The following is a 16193-nucleotide window of genomic DNA, read 5'->3' as shown; positions in this document are numbered from 1 at the left end:
TTTCTTTATCTTTTTAGCAAGCTCAGCCAGGTCTTTTGTTTCCTTTGTTTTCTCAGGTAGTCAGTAATCTAGGCCTGGTTGTATTGGAACTTTTTTTTGTTTTGTTTGGCACAACCACTGGTCCACATCTCCCCCACTTTTTCCATTTTGTTTTGTTTGTGTTACAGACCTGAAATCCCGAGCTTCCACCAACTAAGGTTGGAACACAAGTGGGGTCTCCTCAGGGATACTTTTTCCCAGGGTCAATACAGACCAACCAAAGAATTTTCAAGAGTCCTTGTAGTTTGGTATTTGTGTAAGAAGGATGTTTGACTTGCAGGACTTCATTGATAATCCTTGCATTGAAAAAGTTCATTCATGTGGTAAAGATGATTTGCTTTGTATAACAGCTCATTATGGCATCCCTGTCCAGAAAACTAGTCTTAAAAAGGAAATTCAAAACACAATAGTGGAAAAACTTGCTGAGTTGAAGGTTCTGCTTGTTCCTATTAACCCTGTTTCAGCTGAGTTAGGGGAGGAAGTTGTTGGTCCAAGTGTTTCCTCTCTTTCTGATGGTAAAAGGGAACAGGCTGTACATGATACACCCCGAGGTGCTAGGATTGAGAGTGAAGCTGTTCCAGCCACTTTTCCTCGCTTTGACCCTTTTTCCCCAGGGTCGTCTGGCTCCAGTTCAGATGCAAGGATCAAGGTCAGAATCGCTTGTCTCCAGCTGGAAGCACAGGAAAAGGAGAGGGTACGTAGAGCGGATTATGACCTTAGACTACAAGTTTGCAAGTTGGAGATAGAGGCTGAAAAAGAGATTAAGTTACGCCAGCTTGAATTGGAGGCCATGAAAATTTCTTCTGTGCAGATTTCACAAGGGTCTGACAATTCTGTATCTCCACTGGTCCTGACAAAGCCAAGCTTTGATGTGAGTAGGAATATATCCTTGGTGCCCACATTTTGGGAGGCGGAGGTTGACTCCTGTTTTACAGCATTTGAGAGGATTGCTACAGCACTAAAGTGGCCTGAGGAGATGTGGCCTGTCCTGCTTCATTGCAAGCTCATAGGTAAGGCACAGGAGGTTGTGTCTTCCTTGTCGTTAACAGATAGCTTGTGTTATAATGTGCTTAAAGAATCCATACTGCGTGCTTATGAGCTGCTTCCAGAGGCCTACAGACAGAGATTCAGGAACCATAGAAGGTCCAGTGGGCAAACCTTTGTTGAATTTGCATGAGAAAAGGGAATTCTCTTTGATAAATGGTGTGCTTCTAGTAATGTCACAAATGATTTGGAATCTCTTTGTCAGCTAATGTTGTTGGAAGACTTTAAGAATTCATTGCCAGAGAAAATGCTGGTATTCTTAAATCAACAGAAGGTTAACACTTTGTCAAAAGCAGCTGTGCTGGCTGATGAATCTGTGTTGACACACAAAAATGTGTTTTTATCTTCTCGCCCAGACAAAGTTCCTATGTCACGCCCAGCGGGGTCTAGTTCTGGTCACCCTCCTGTTGAAAAGGTTGAAAAGGCTAGGGGTCCATGGTCACCTCCCCGTGTACATCCTGAGTGCTTCTACTGTCAGAAAAAAGCTCACTTCATAGCTGATTGCCTATCACTAAAGCATAAACAACCCTCTAATCTCCAACAGCATGAGGCTGTCGGACGTCCACGTCCAGACAGCAGTTGAGGACAACAAGCCTGACCCCTGTTTTAAGCCTTTCATTTCTGAGGGCTTTGTTTCATTAAGTGGGGATCCAAAAGATCAGCAGCCAGTAAAAATCCTGACACACAGGTGGATCCCAGTCCATTATCCATGAAGGCATTTTATCTTTGTCACCTGTGTCATATTGTGGCTTGAGTGCAGCTGTTCAGGGTGTGGGGATGAAATTTGTCTCTGCTCCATTGCATAATATACATCTTCAGTCTCCTCTGGTCAGTGGGCTCTTTAAAGTTGCAGTCCTTCCAGCTTTACCAGTAAAAGGGATTGACTTTATTTTGTGGAATGATTTAGCTGGGGGTAAGGTTGTGCCTGATTGATTCAAGCCCAGGGACAGACATTGCCCAAGAATACCCTGAGATCTTCCCAGCATGTGTGGTTACCAGGGCCCCATCGAGGAATAATGACCTTGACCCGTCTGATTCTTTCCTAGTCACAGGGCAGTCCCCTGACAGCCACTTTACTGAGGCTGAGAGCCAGCCTGATCAGTCAGTGTCACCTCTCTCCACCTGAAAAGAGTTTATTTCAGCCCAAAACACTGATATAGCTCTCTCAAAATGTCTCTCTTCTGTTGTTGAGCAGGAAGAGGCTCAGAAAAAGAAAGTGGCTTACCTTCTTGACGGTGGCTTGTTGATGCGTCTCTGGGCTGGTGAGGACTGGAGCGTGACCTTACAGGTTGTTGTCCCTACAGTCTACCACACACAGGTACTCTCTTTAGCTCATGACCACTCTTGGTCAGGACACATGGGCATTACAAAAACTTATCACAGAGTCCTTAAACATTTATTTTTGCCAGGACTCAAGTCTGATGTTGTTAACTATTGTTGTTCCTGCCATGTATACCAGGTTGTTGGCAAACCAAACCAGGTGATCCCCCTGCTCCCTTGCATCCCATTCCAGTGACAGGTGAGCCGTTTGATAAAGTCCTCACTGATTGTGTGGGTCCACTGCCAAAAACTAAAGCATTTTTTTATTGTTTTTTTTTGTTCCTTTGTGTTCAGCAGGTGCCTGCATCTGGCTGAGTGGGACAGAGCTGATCCAGAGGACCCTTTGAGACCAGGTGCATGAAGGCCACATTGTGCAGTGTTTCTACCAGTATGCATGCATCCATGACTGAGTGAGAGAATGTTTGTATTAAAATCAGAAAGAAGGAAGTGCCTGCTTTTGTCTTTAATGCACTTTAGATGGGACTTAGATTAGTTTGGGGGGGCACTGGGGTCCAACTAGGTTTAGAGTAGGGGTGTGCCCGATTCATAGATTAATCGTGATGCGACACTTGACGATTCAGAATCGATTCATAAATGTTCAAAAATCTTTTAATAACGGAAGGAAAATGCAGCGGTCGGAACGAAAAAAAAGTAGCGCGTGCCCCCCGGACATATTATAGGGCCCTATGATTTGCGCGATCACTGAATCGCGGAATAAAATCTATGAATATATTAAATCTGAATCTATTTTTAACGCGGAATTTGACATAATTTGAGTGCAATGCTGTTTTCGTGTGGAAGAGGAACGTGTGTCAGGGGAAAACTGCACGGAGGGAAGCAAATCTGGGTGGCACAACAGACTAAGCCCCTCCCCCTTCAAAACAATTCAAGCATGGCGAAGCGGCTGCCTACGGCTCTGTGTTCGTCGGTGAAAAAACTGCGAAACTCGGCGCGAACTGCTCGGCTCTGTACTGAGGGGTTAGCATCGAGTGTTGCATATTCTGTCAACACTGTTGACTGGAAACGTAAGAATACGCGCAGTGACCGGATAGTGTCCAAAATCCTTATGAGAAACAATCTGACTGACATTCACATACAATAAGATTTAAAAGGATTACTTTCTGGACATGTAAATCAAGATATCAGATTGTAATAGAAGTGGAAATATTGTCAATTTCCTTTCCCTCTTTTTTCTTTTCTTTTTTAACAGATATTTTTTTCATGTACATGTTCATAATAAAATAATAAAATCAGAATCATGTCAGTACAGCCACATAATATATATTTTTAGTATTATTATTGTTTTTAGAGAGATAAACGTGTTTTACTTCAATGAATAGACATGTAAAAATATACATTATTTTGCAAGTAACTGAGAAAAGAAACATTCTATGTGGGAAAAAAAAGATTAATCGAGATGCATCGATAATCGGGGAATAATCGAATCGTAGCACTGTGAATCGTAATCGAATCGAATCGTGAGGTGACTGAGATGGCACACCCCTAGTTTAGAGTGTATGTTTGCTATTTCCAGGCTGTTGCACCAGTGTTGGTATGTGGAAGCACATTATGCAGTTGTGATCCGGACACAACTGTATATGTGTGGAAGCCCATCAGCAGGTAGTGTTGGAAGCACAGGCTGTGTTGTGTAGTTTAGTGTTGTCAGGCTTAGTTGTGGCTATTTGTCACTATATGGATGGCACTGGGGTCAGTGTGGGTTTAGTGTGTGTGAGACATAGTTGCTGCTTGATGGAGAATAAAACTTATGCATGCATTAATGTCTCCTTCCTTCTTTCTGTGTGCAGCTGCTTGTGGCTGAGTGGCCATCCAACTTTGAGGACATGGGCAATGTGGAGCTCAGGTAAGGCCCCTGCTGCAGCTGGAAGTCAAGCAAAATATTACAAGTTCAAGGACTGACTTGATTAGTATCCAAAACCAATGTCTTTGTGTTTTTCAGCAGGAGGGAGGAGCTGAGTGAGAGGACCATTTGAGACCAGGTGAGCAAGAGCCACATTGTAGTGTTTCTACACTTATACATGCACTAATTTTAGTGAGTGAGTGTGTGTTGTAGGTGTATGTGAGGTGGAGCAAGTGAAGGTGCTGCTGGTGAGGAAAGAGCGCCATCATGTGGGAGTGAGGGACACACTGCAATTGTTTGTGTGTTGTCAGAGCTCTTTGTGGTAAGTGGATTTAAAAAAAAGAAAATTAAGGGCTGTTTCAAAGGTGGTTTGTGTGCTGATGCTTCCTGTTTGTGTTTCTCTTGCAGGATGGCAGAGCTTATTTGGAGGGTCATGATAGACCAGGTGAGACGTTGCCTGTTGGTTAACATTGTTTAGTGTTTCTACACATGCATGCATTCATTTCTGTGTGTGTGTGTGTGTGTGTGTGAGAGAGAGAGAGTGAGTGCTAGGGTGAGTGTTGGAAGTGCAGGCCTGTCTTCAGCTCAGTTTAGATGGGCTTTGTTCTGTATCCAGGTGCATTGGAGTTTGGGTCTGGCTGAGTATTGTCAGGGCTCAGTTGTGGATGGATTCAGTGTGTGTGAAAAGCATTGAGGTCGGTGTAGGTTTAGAGTCTTTGTTTGTGTCAGTGTCGTCTGTAGGTGGAAACATACAGACATTTATCTGTTTTAGAGCTGGTTTGGGCTTTTTAGGCAGAGCTATAAATTCAGCTTCTTCCTTGTTACTTAAAGCTATTTTTTTTTTTACATTTTAATTATTGTCACTTTATTTATGACCAATGACTTATGACTAATAGGTATGAATTTTATGCATTTATTTATTCAGACATGTTTATCCTCTCTATTATATTGTATCAAGCGGCTCTCTTGCTTACTATATATATCTGAGTGTGTATATGCACTCATTTATGCAGGAGATGCTACGTTGTGTGTGGAGACACCTGGTTGGCGTCTTAAAGGGACAGTCTCAGACACTGTGCTACACTTCCAGCCTTTTACACACTCTACCATTGACTGGTGTAGCCCACGGCAACATTTGGGCCATAAAAAGCCAGAAACCCTCATTATGCCCATAGACATGGAAACCATTTTATAGACTTGTTGCTGAGTGGACAGTATGTGTCTAATTTGCAGATATTGTGTGTGTATGTGTAGGTGCTGTGTTGTGTGGACAAACAGGGTATCCTGTCGTGGCCTAACCCCAGTCCAGAGACCGTGCTGTTCTTCAGCGGACGGGTCGAACCACCTCACAACAGCCAGGATGATCTCAGAGACGACCTGTCCGTCAACTCCTACTGCCGAATGGAGACGGATGACGACAGGGATGAGGTGTGTGTTTGTGTTTTCTCTGGCACCTTTTAGCCTCAGCAGCAGCCCCAGTTCACCACCTGATAAGGCACAGTGTTGTATCCACTCCTGACTAACTGTGACTGCTGTACAGGCCCAGGAGGGGCAGGCTCTGCTCTGTCTACCGGCAGAGTCCTCCACCCAGCTGGGGGAGGGGCCCGAGCCGAGCGAGACCTCACACGACACCATTCGCTCATCTGACACGGTCCGGCTTCGGCGTTCCTGCCAGCCCGCACACAGTCGCACCAAACACCACTCTGGATCCAACGTGAGCTTCAGCCACGACACTGAGGGAGGCGAGGACGACCAGGCCCAGGTAAAGCTTAGACCTGAAACTGTACCAGCCGTTGTGAAAATAGGAAACATGCTATTGATTCAGTAAGCTGATGTAACTTTACTATTCCTGCTATGTTGTGATGTTGTTGGTCTTTTCATTTCTGTCCCATTTGTCTCCAGGACTTTGCAATGGGCTGCCCAGAGGCGGAGGCAGAGGACTTTGTGTGTGACTACCACCTGGAGATGCTGAGCCTGTCACAGGACCAGCAGAACCCAACCAGCATCCAGTTTGATCATCTCTCCTGGCAGTGCCACCTGCCCTCCCTCAAGCCACTGGGCCTCAACATCATGCTGAACCTCTGCAACGCCAGCGTCACCCAGCAGCTCTGCCGCTTCTCTGACCACCTGTCCAACCTGGCTCTGCAGGAGAGCCACGGCTCTGTACTGCCTGTCTACGTACCCTGGGGGCTCTGTGAGCTCTCCAGGCTCATAGGTGAGCTTGGAATGATGGTGCTGCTTTGACATCTGGTTGGTTTAGAGCCACCTGTTAATACCATGACCTGGTTTGTCTCATAGTTTGGCTTTTTGTTAGGTCGTGTGAAAACACAGTGATCAGAGGTTCAGAGGATTTTTCTTCAGTGGTAAAAGCTGATCTGGCTTTCATCCCACTCAGCATGAACTCCAGATTACATTTTACCCCAGAATAAAGTCCTGGCATAGATTCAATTTCCGAGCACTGTGAGAAGATCTATTTCTCACATGGTCTTCATGATAAATTAAGGCTACAAGCAAGTTGCTGCTATGTTGGATTGATGGACTGGAGTGGGAGTACTGCACCTGGCAGAACTGCAAGTCAACCATAATTAAAAAATGGCCCTGAAGGGCCCTTCCTATAGAGAGCTGCAGAGTTCCTGAGTTCCTGCTCAAATCCAGTTTGCTGTCCAAGTGGACACCCAGGTTTTTGTTCTCCTGTACCACCTCCACCATCTGTCCCCTAATGAAAAGAGGAGTAGCAGGAGTCCTGGGTCTCCTGAAGTCCTCCACCAGCTGCTTTGTTTTGCTGATGCTGAGCTGCAGGTGGTTCAGCTCACACCAGTCCACAAAACCAGCCACCGCCCTCTGGTGACACATCCTCCCCCCTGATGCATCCAGCAGCTGCAGAGATCTGAGAGCTTCTGTAGGTGGCAGGTCAGAATGCCGTACCTGAAGTCCGAGGTGGACAGGGTAAAGGGGACAGGACAGTCCCCTGTGGAGCTCCCGTCAGCAGTGCCTGTAAGCAGCAGGTTGTAGCAATCACAATCATAGGTTTAAACAGTTGAGACTCAGCACAGTAACTAGGCTGCGTCTGTCCCACTCCTCACCAGATGATGGCAGTGATGTGCAGAGTTGTTGTTGGCCAGTAAAGACATTCAGCCATTTCCCAATGTTTAGGTGTTTCACTGTAGGCAGAGGCTCCGGGTTGGTGTGAAACATCATTTAAACTGATCATCAGTATCAGATGATGTGCTGTTTGTGGGAAGAAAGACAAGTTTTCAGAACCAAATTAGATCATGTCTTATTATCTATTACCCTCATCTTTTCCTTTGTGTGTCTGTTTGTGTTTGTGTGTCAGGATTCACTCCCAGTGCAAGGGAGCTGTTCAAACAGGAGAACCACTTGGCTCTGTACCAGCTGCCATCTGGAGAGAAAACCAAGGAGTTAACCTCCCGCCACCTTCATTACTTCACCAAACGCCAGCCTCCCATGTCCCACCTCATCTCTCTGTTCGTACCAGACTCCTCCTCCAGTAAGTCTATACACACTTCAGTCAACCTGTGTCGTTCTACTGCTATGTTTTCTTTTATTTTACAGTTTTTAATGAAAAGAGCTGATTTTTTTTCTTATATGTACTTGGTGCAGGGCGGCACGGTGGTGCAGTGGTTTCCACTGTCGCCTCAGAGCAAGAGGGTTCCAGGTTTGAACCCCGGTCTGGGCCCTTCTGTGTGGAGTTTGCATGTTCTCCCTGTGCCTGCGTGGGTTCTATCCGGGTACTCCGGCTTCCTCCCACAATACCAAAAACATGCATGGGATAGATTAATTGGTTACTCTAAATTGCCCGTAGGTGTGAGTGTGTGCGTGTGTGGTTGTCTTCTTTGTGTGTCAGCCCTGTGATTGACTGGCGTCCAGTCCAGGGTGTACCCCGCCTCTCGCCCATAGTCAGCTGGGATAGGCTCCAGCACCCCCGCGACCCTGACAGAGGATTAAGCGGCAGAAAATGAATGAATGAATGAATGTACTTGGTGCATTTTGCTGTGTTACTTGTCCTTTGTCTGTCTCTTCACCAAATAGATGACGGAGTTAGAAAAGTCTTGGACAAAGACTGTCTATTCTTTATCTTTGTTGCTGTCCGGTGTCTCTGAGCACAACTTTTTATCACTTGACTTCCAGCTTGTTTTCTTTCCCTGCCATTCCTGCAATCCTGGTATGTGAGAAAGAGACATCAAAAGCCCTGGGAACATGGAGCTCGGGGTCAGACCTCTGTAGCATGGTTTGCTGCGTGAGCTCTGTTCTTTCTGCAGAAATTGATTACTCTGAAGATTTTATTTTGTAATAAAACCTCAAAAGACAATGATTCTCTAAAGGAATTCTATTTCACTTCTCATCAGGAGGACAGAAAGACAGAAAGCCGGCTGCAAAGAAAGATTCCTCCCTGTGGGTGAGAAGCTGTCCTCAGACGGAGCCCGGTCATCGCTCCAATCCCGAAGGATTTAAAGGGAAAGAATCACACACGGTGAGAAGTGTCTTGATGTTGCTTGTGAAACTTTGCAGAGTTAATCAGGGAATTAAACCGGTATATCTCACATAAGCACTTGCAGACAGACGTGTCTTGGTTATTATTGTAGTATTTGAGGATTTCTGGTGTATCTGCTTGAAAAAGTGGAGCAGTTTATTCTGTGAATACAAGAGACAAAATAATCAGAGATAAAGGATGGGTAAAAGTCAGAGTAAGGTGAAGTCCAAAGTGGAGCCAACTCCCAAAATCCTCCCACCAATAATAAAACTGATGATGGAGAAAAATCCTGGAAGCATGAATCAGTTCAAACAATGGGCTGATTTGGGGTTTCCAGGAAATGGCAGCTTTAGCCTGAGACAATTGGATCAATTGAAGTCATGTTTGGAGGCAAAAGGAAAAAAAAAAAGAGTGCAGAGCAGCATGCAGCGTTGTCCAAACGTAAACCAGAGAAGCATGAACAGTTTAAAGCAGACTGGAAGGCATATAGCATGTGGAGAAAAGAAGCAGAGGAGAGGGAAAGAAGGAGATAAAGAATTGAAAGTAATAAACACAAAAGTACAAGACATATTCCTTACAGGAAAATGAAGAAACTAATACACTTTGTCCTTCTGTTCTCTGTGAGTCAATATGTCAAGGTGGATCGTGACCTCAACTCCTGCCCTCCGACCGCACCTCCACTGCCACATGAGCCTGGTGGGGATCTGGGAACAGGAAGGATCCTCCAGACGTCTAACAGAAACTTCATCACCTCCACCAACATCATCCTCATCCCCTGATTCAACCACATCTAAACCTGATGCTTTACAGACCAGGACTGTGTCACAGCAGAGAGAAGAACTCCCACAGCTGGGTGAGAACACATCTGGCAATAAGGGACAAAGCTTGATTAAATGATCTCAGACAACACGCTGTACATGCTGAGACCACTATCAACAGAGGAGAAAGACAGACAAAGTCAACGAGGACCTATACACAGCAGCCTTGACCATGTACAGGGGTGTTCAACCTGTGGCTGGTGGACAAGGATGTGGCCGCAGTCGGCCACATGGAGGTCGGGGACGTGAATACGGTGGAGGTGGACACTGGCAATATGACCCTAAACATCTGTTTTGACTGTCATCAGCAAGGACACTGGGCTAAAGACTGTCCTCAGAAGAATGGCTCTGTGCAGACTACAGCTGCTGCAAAGTGAGGGCGGGACGGGGCGGGAGGAGAGGAGCAATCTGACCACAGCGACACTGACTCACAGACTACAGGAGGTAACACACACACATTAACACACACTCACACACTGCTTGCAATGAAGACCAGCTTTGCTCACACACTACAGGACATATCACCTGATTCACTACACTGCACAGCACATGTTTCAGAAGGGCCAGGTGAAAGGTTTGAGAAAGTTTGGAACAGAAAGCCACTTGAAGTGGAGAAATTGAATATGACATGTATTTATTGGACAAAGAAGCTGCTGCTGTCTCTGTATCTGTCTCTCGTTCACAAGATGAACTGTTTGATGGTGCGTCTCCACACGTGTCTCTGGCGAAACCTGCCCACTGGACATGGCAGGAAATGGGACCATAGCTCCGCAGACAACAGACCCTCTCTGATTTCAGGCCCATGAATGGGGATCCCAGAACACTGTACAGTAAAAGGGCTGATGTATAGAAAACAAATTGCGATTTGTGCAAGATTTGCAAGCAGTAAATGCTGCAATACATCCGCGGGCGCCCCAAGTTTCAAATCCACATACAATTCTGTCATTAATTCCACCTAATGCTGCTCATTTCTCTGTCATTGATCTCACAAATGCTTTTTTCTCCGTTCCCGTTCATCCAGACAGTCAATTCTGCTTTGCGTTTTCTTTTGATGGTAAGGACTACACTTGGACTCGCTGTCCACAGGGATATTCAGAAAGTCCTGGAGTATTCCACAGTGCACTGCGTGACAGTTTACAGAGCCTCCATTTGCCTTTAGGTTCTGTCTTGTTACAGTATGTTGATGATTTGTAGTCCATCACAGGAAGCATGTAAAACAGATACAATAGCATTGCTAAAACACCTAGCAAACAATGGCCATAAAGCTAGCTTGTCAAAACTGCAGTTTGTTCAGACTTGTGTTACATATTTGGGACATGTGATCACAGCAGAGGGCAAATCTCTCTCTCCCAAACGTATTGAAGCAGTTCAATCTGTACCAAAACCAATCACCAAAAAGCAAATGATGAGTTTCTTAGGCATGACGTCATATGGCAGACAGTGGATACTAAATTATTCAGAGAGAGGCACCTCTCTCTTCCATGATTCATGGTAACAATCTTTGTGCACATGACAAACTGACCTGGACTGACCAAACTGACAAAGGCTGCTCCCACACTGGGACTGCCAAACCCTGACCTTCCCTTTACTCAGTTTGTTGTCCAGAAGGACGGATACGCGTCCTCTGTTTTGACACAGGAACATGGGGGTAGACTGAGAGCTGTAGCTTATTTTTCCACCAAGCTTGATGCTGTTGCCGCTGGTCTCCCTCTCTGTCTGTGTGCTGTAGCTGCAGCAGAGAAGGCTGTGGTTGCATCACGTGATATTGTAGGTTATGGAGATTTGACTCTTATGGTTCCTCATGCTGTTGCTCACATTCTGCACACACAGAAGACCTCTCATCTCTCTGCACAGCGCTGGTTAAGATATCACACTACTTTGCTTGATATGCCTAACATTACTGTTAAAAGATGCAGTGTACTTAATCCAGCAACTCTCCCCCCAAATGCAGCAGATGGAGAAGCACATGACTGTCTTCAGATTCTTGATGAAGTTTGCACACCCACACCAGATCTTTCCACTCAGCCCATACCAAATGCAGACATGGAGCTGTTTGTGGACGGTTCGGCGTCTCGCAACCTGGACACAGGTGCTGCTCCAGTGGGTTTTGCAATAGTGACACCACATGACATTTTGCTCAGTGGCAAACTGCCACCACACTTTTCAGCACAAGCTGCAGAACTTGTAGCTCTGACTGAAGCCTGTAAACTGGCTTCAGGTAAAACTGTGAATATTTACACAGACTCGCGTTATGCGTTTGGAGTGGTGCATGATTTTGGGGCCCTCTGGCGACATAGAGGATTTCTTACATCTTCTGGCAAGCCCATCTCACACCATAAACTTGTGTCTGCATTGCTGGATGCCATCCTCCTTCCAGCATCCATCTCTGTGATTAAATGTGAAGCTCACACTAACAGTTCTGACTCTATTTCTACAGGAAATGCTGCAGCAGATGCAGCCGCTAAAGCTGCTGCATTGTCTGCTTCACCTTTCACGGTTAACTGTTTGATGTTGTCTAACACTCCTGACACCTGCTCACCTGCTGATGTTTCTGTTCTGCAGTCTCTTTCCACCATGTGGTCAAAATCAGGTGCCACATTTAAAGACTCAGTGTGGATGGGTCCAGATAACAAACCTTGTTTGCCACGTGCTCTTTTCCACTGTTATGCTAAACTGTCCCATGGGAGAGACCACGTGGGCAAAGGGGGAATGTGTGCTGCTGTTAATTCATCATGGTACACACGTGCTTTTTCAACTTTTGCACAGGACTTTTGCAGGAAATGCATCATTTGTGCAGCCAACAATACATCAGGGGCTCTTCATATGCCACCTGCTGGTCATCCACCTCCTGACAAACCCTTTGATCATTTAATGATGGATTTCATTGAACTAACACCAAGTGAAGGGAAAAGATACTGTCTGTTGACATGTTCAGCAAATGGCTTGAAGTTTTCCCCTCTTCCAAACAGGATGCTGGAGCTGTGGCTAAAGCACTGCTAACTGAAATTATTCCTAGGTGGGGAATTCCTTCAGTCATCAGCAGTGACAATGGACCAGGTTTTGTCAACCAAGCCCTGAAAGAAGTGTCAGACTATCTTGGGTTTGACATACGTCATCATTGTTCATATCATCCACAGAGTGCAGGTGCTGTTGAAAGAGAAAATGGCACCATTAAAGCAAAACTTGCTAAATGTTGTGATGAAACTGGTCTTTGTGGGTTAAAGCACTTCCACTGGTGCTTTTCCACATGCACACTCGAATAAGAAACAAATATGACTTGAGTCCATTTGAAATCTTGTTTGGCAGACCCCCTCAGACAGGTGTAGGTCCAGTTACACCCTCCCCTTACAGGTGCATGTGATGATGCTATGTTGAGATACTGTGCCAACTTGTCTACAACCTTGTCAGCATTACATTCACAGGTGAAAAGTGCCCTGCCATCTGCAGCCACAGCAGTCCTCCACAACTTACAGTCTGGAGATTGGGTTCTCATCAAAGACCACAGACGCCATCCAGGGCCCGTTCCAGGTTCTGCTGACCACTGAGACAGCTGGAAAGGTTGCAGAGAAGGCCACATGGGTACACGCCAGCCACTGCAAACGGGTTCCTGAACCAAAGGCCGACAACCAGCCACCAGAGAATCAAAGCAAAGGAGGCCACATAAATTCTTTAGACCCAGAATAATGGTCTAGGGAAAACTGACTCATCCAGACGCTGAGGAAGACAACTGGGGTGCACGCCGTGCGCTGCCCCTAACCTGCAGCTGCGGTGGAACCGTCTGCAATATAAGAGTGAGGGGTGAAAGAGCGCCCTCCTCCACCAGTAGCATGCCAAGCTCCAACCAAGTGACTACAGAGTAAAGCTCTGTGTCACCAACAAGAGCAACAATGTAAGGTCTATTGATAGGTCAGTCACACACCAGATGGCCTCTCTGGCTGAGACTTGTGATGATGATGATATTGATGTTTTGACTGTTTGTATTTTTCCCAGCTTGCTATCAACCTAAGGACGTCTGTGTCCTACAAAAACAGCTAAATGCATATTTTAACATTTATCAGCTAATGATGTGTTTACTTAAACCCAAAGGAATGTAGTCACTGATCATATGATCAATTTGTATATACTTTGGTGTGGCCATTTTATGGCCAAAGGGGGAATTGTAATGTCAATTTATCATATAACCATATACTCTTTTATCAAGCATTCGTATATTCTCATGAACTCGTATATTCAATTCTGGGTGAAGTACATATAACATGACCTGTAGTGGCCTAATGTACTTTGTTTACTGTACTTTGTGAGGACACCTGTTATGTCTCCGGTGTCTCCGTGCACAACTTATCTCTATTATTTGACCTTCAGATTATTTTGTCTCCCTGCCATCCTTGCCATGCTGGTATGTGAGAAACAGGCATAAGTACTCTTGGAACTTGTAACCTGGGGTCAGACCTCTGTAGCATTTGATGCTGCGTGAGCTCTGTCCTTTCTGCACAAATGGATTACTCTGTAAACCTTATTTTAGAATAAAGCATCAAAAGACAATAACTGTCTAAAGAATTCTATTTCACTTCTCAAAAGGAGGAAAGTATTTTTCCACCACAGTATGGAAGCCCCATTTCCACCAAGAAAAAAGGAAGGAGAGAGACCGGAGATGTTTGGAAAGGATAGAAGTGACTCAAATTAACGTGCTGTCCTAATGGTTTTCCTGGTGGAGATGAGCTTCCACAGAGGGGCTCAGTTGTGGCTGCGGTTTTCTTCCTGCAGCTGAACTGCTTCTGTCAGATGTGGGCAGTGATGGGGATCAGGCTGGAGTTTGATATTTGTGTTGTTTTTTTTTTCTTGGATACTAACACGGGTCTTTTGTATGTGATAGCCCCCCTCCCCACCCCTAATTATATTAAACCATTATGTGGTGCTATATATATTTGATAAAAATGACTTAATGTATCGGGATTACTATTGTCTGAAAATACTTGTGAATTGAGAGGGTTATGGTGCAAAATTTATTTTGGATACAAATGAAAAATGATCTATGTTAATAGTTATAAATCTATTGATATTAACACTGACCCTTGAGGTACATTATTAGATTGCAGTTTAAAGTTTGTACATCTTTTTGATAGTGTATACTAGTTTCCTTTCATATGGTAAATTTGTGCTGTGATCAAGCTTTGATAGACTTTGTAAATAAAGCCAAATGTTTGGATCATCATATTGGTTGTAATGGACGGCTTCTTTGTTTACAAACTGTTTCCGCATGGCTGTGAAAGTTTATCTGCTGATTTTTTTGGAAGATCTGACTTTTACACTGAATAAAAAAGCTTATGACTTTCAAACACTGTGGAAACCCTTTGTTAAGAGTATCAGCTCATGAGGCAGCACATGGCAACGGAGCATAGCAGAGGGTTAAACTAGGATCAGCACAACATACATTCACACATACACAATGCACATATATACACATTTAACTAATTTCCCTCTAGGATTAATAAAGTTATCTATCTCTCTATACACAGATGTACATGTATACGTATGTGTATAGATGTATGTTTGTGTTCATGTATCTGTGCATGTGTGTGTATGCATGTATGAGGGTCTGTATGCTACGTATGTACACAACACACGTACATAAAATCATACATACAGGCATATATACATAAATACATACAGACACTTATGCATACATATCTACATACATACATGCATACAATAAACATTAATACATACAGATGCTCATACATGTATACGTATACAAACAGTCAAGCCTGAAATTATTCATACCCCTGGCAAATTTTGACTTAAAGTTACTTTTATTTGACCAGCAAGTTTTTTCTTGGTTGGAAATGACACTGGCGTCTCCCAGAAGATAATAAGACGATGTACAAGAGGCATCATTGTGGAAAAAATGATTTCTCAGCTTTTATTTACATTTGAACAAAAAGTGGCATGTCCAAAATGATTCATACCCTCCTCAATAATCAATAGAAAAGCCTTTATTGGCTATTACAGCAATCAAATGCTTCCTATAATTGTTGATTTTTGTTTCATGGGACCATAAAACAGAAGACCAGAAGTCTTCTTCTTTGTCCAGATAAGCATTTGCAAAGGCCAAGCGGGCTTCTGTGTGCCTTATCTGGAGGAGTGCTGTCCTCCTTGGTCTGCGTCTGTGGAACCCAGCAGTGTGCAGTGTCTGTTGGACTGTCTGCCTTGAGATGTTTCCATCAGCAGAGCCCAGATTCACCAGGATGGCCTTGGTGGTGATCCCTGGATTCTTTTTCACCTCTCTCACTGTCCTCCTGGCCAGCACAGGTGTCACTTTTGGCTTCCGTCCTCTGAGATTTTCCACAGTGCGGAACGTCTTGTATTTTTTAATAATACTTTGCACTGTGGCCACTGGAACTTGAAAACATTTAGATATGACCTTATAGCCCTTTCCTGACTTGTGAGCAGCCACAATGTGCAGCCGCAGGTCCTCAGTCAGCTCCTTTGTCTTCGCCATGACTGTCCACAAACCAACTGCAGAGAGCTGCTGTTTTTCACCTGTTGTTCATGTATGTGTATGTGTGTTTGTATGTATGTTTGTACACATACATATATACATACACACACACACACACATTTA

General features: G+C 44.6%; 2 protein-coding genes and 1 long non-coding RNA gene across 3 annotated transcripts in view; 1 reads left to right on the top strand and 2 right to left on the bottom strand.

The window, feature by feature from the left end:
* LOC121175582 (transmembrane protein 94-like) overlaps positions 1–16193 on the bottom strand; it is an 847517-nt gene that overhangs the window by 641538 nt on the left and 189786 nt on the right. The gene's annotated exons all lie outside the window — the stretch shown is intronic.
* The window catches only part of LOC121201071, a 247432-nt gene that overhangs the window by 199918 nt on the left and 31321 nt on the right, over positions 1–16193 (bottom strand). The window lies entirely within an intron of this gene.
* Positions 1–16193, top strand: part of LOC121201044 (transmembrane protein 94-like) — a 42013-nt gene that overhangs the window by 4038 nt on the left and 21782 nt on the right. Inside the window, exons 2-4 of the mRNA XM_041066674.1 lie at positions 5516–5689; positions 5802–6023; positions 6164–6476. Coding sequence (XP_040922608.1) covers positions 5516–5689; positions 5802–6023; positions 6164–6476 — 709 coding nt within the window. The remainder of the gene's footprint in view (positions 1–5515; positions 5690–5801; positions 6024–6163; positions 6477–16193) is intronic.

The sequence above is a fragment of the Toxotes jaculatrix genome, chromosome 21 (genome assembly GCF_017976425.1).
Source record: "Toxotes jaculatrix isolate fToxJac2 chromosome 21, fToxJac2.pri, whole genome shotgun sequence".
NCBI lineage: Eukaryota > Metazoa > Chordata > Actinopteri > Toxotidae > Toxotes > Toxotes jaculatrix.
This window is presented reverse-complemented; position numbering and strand designations above follow the sequence as displayed.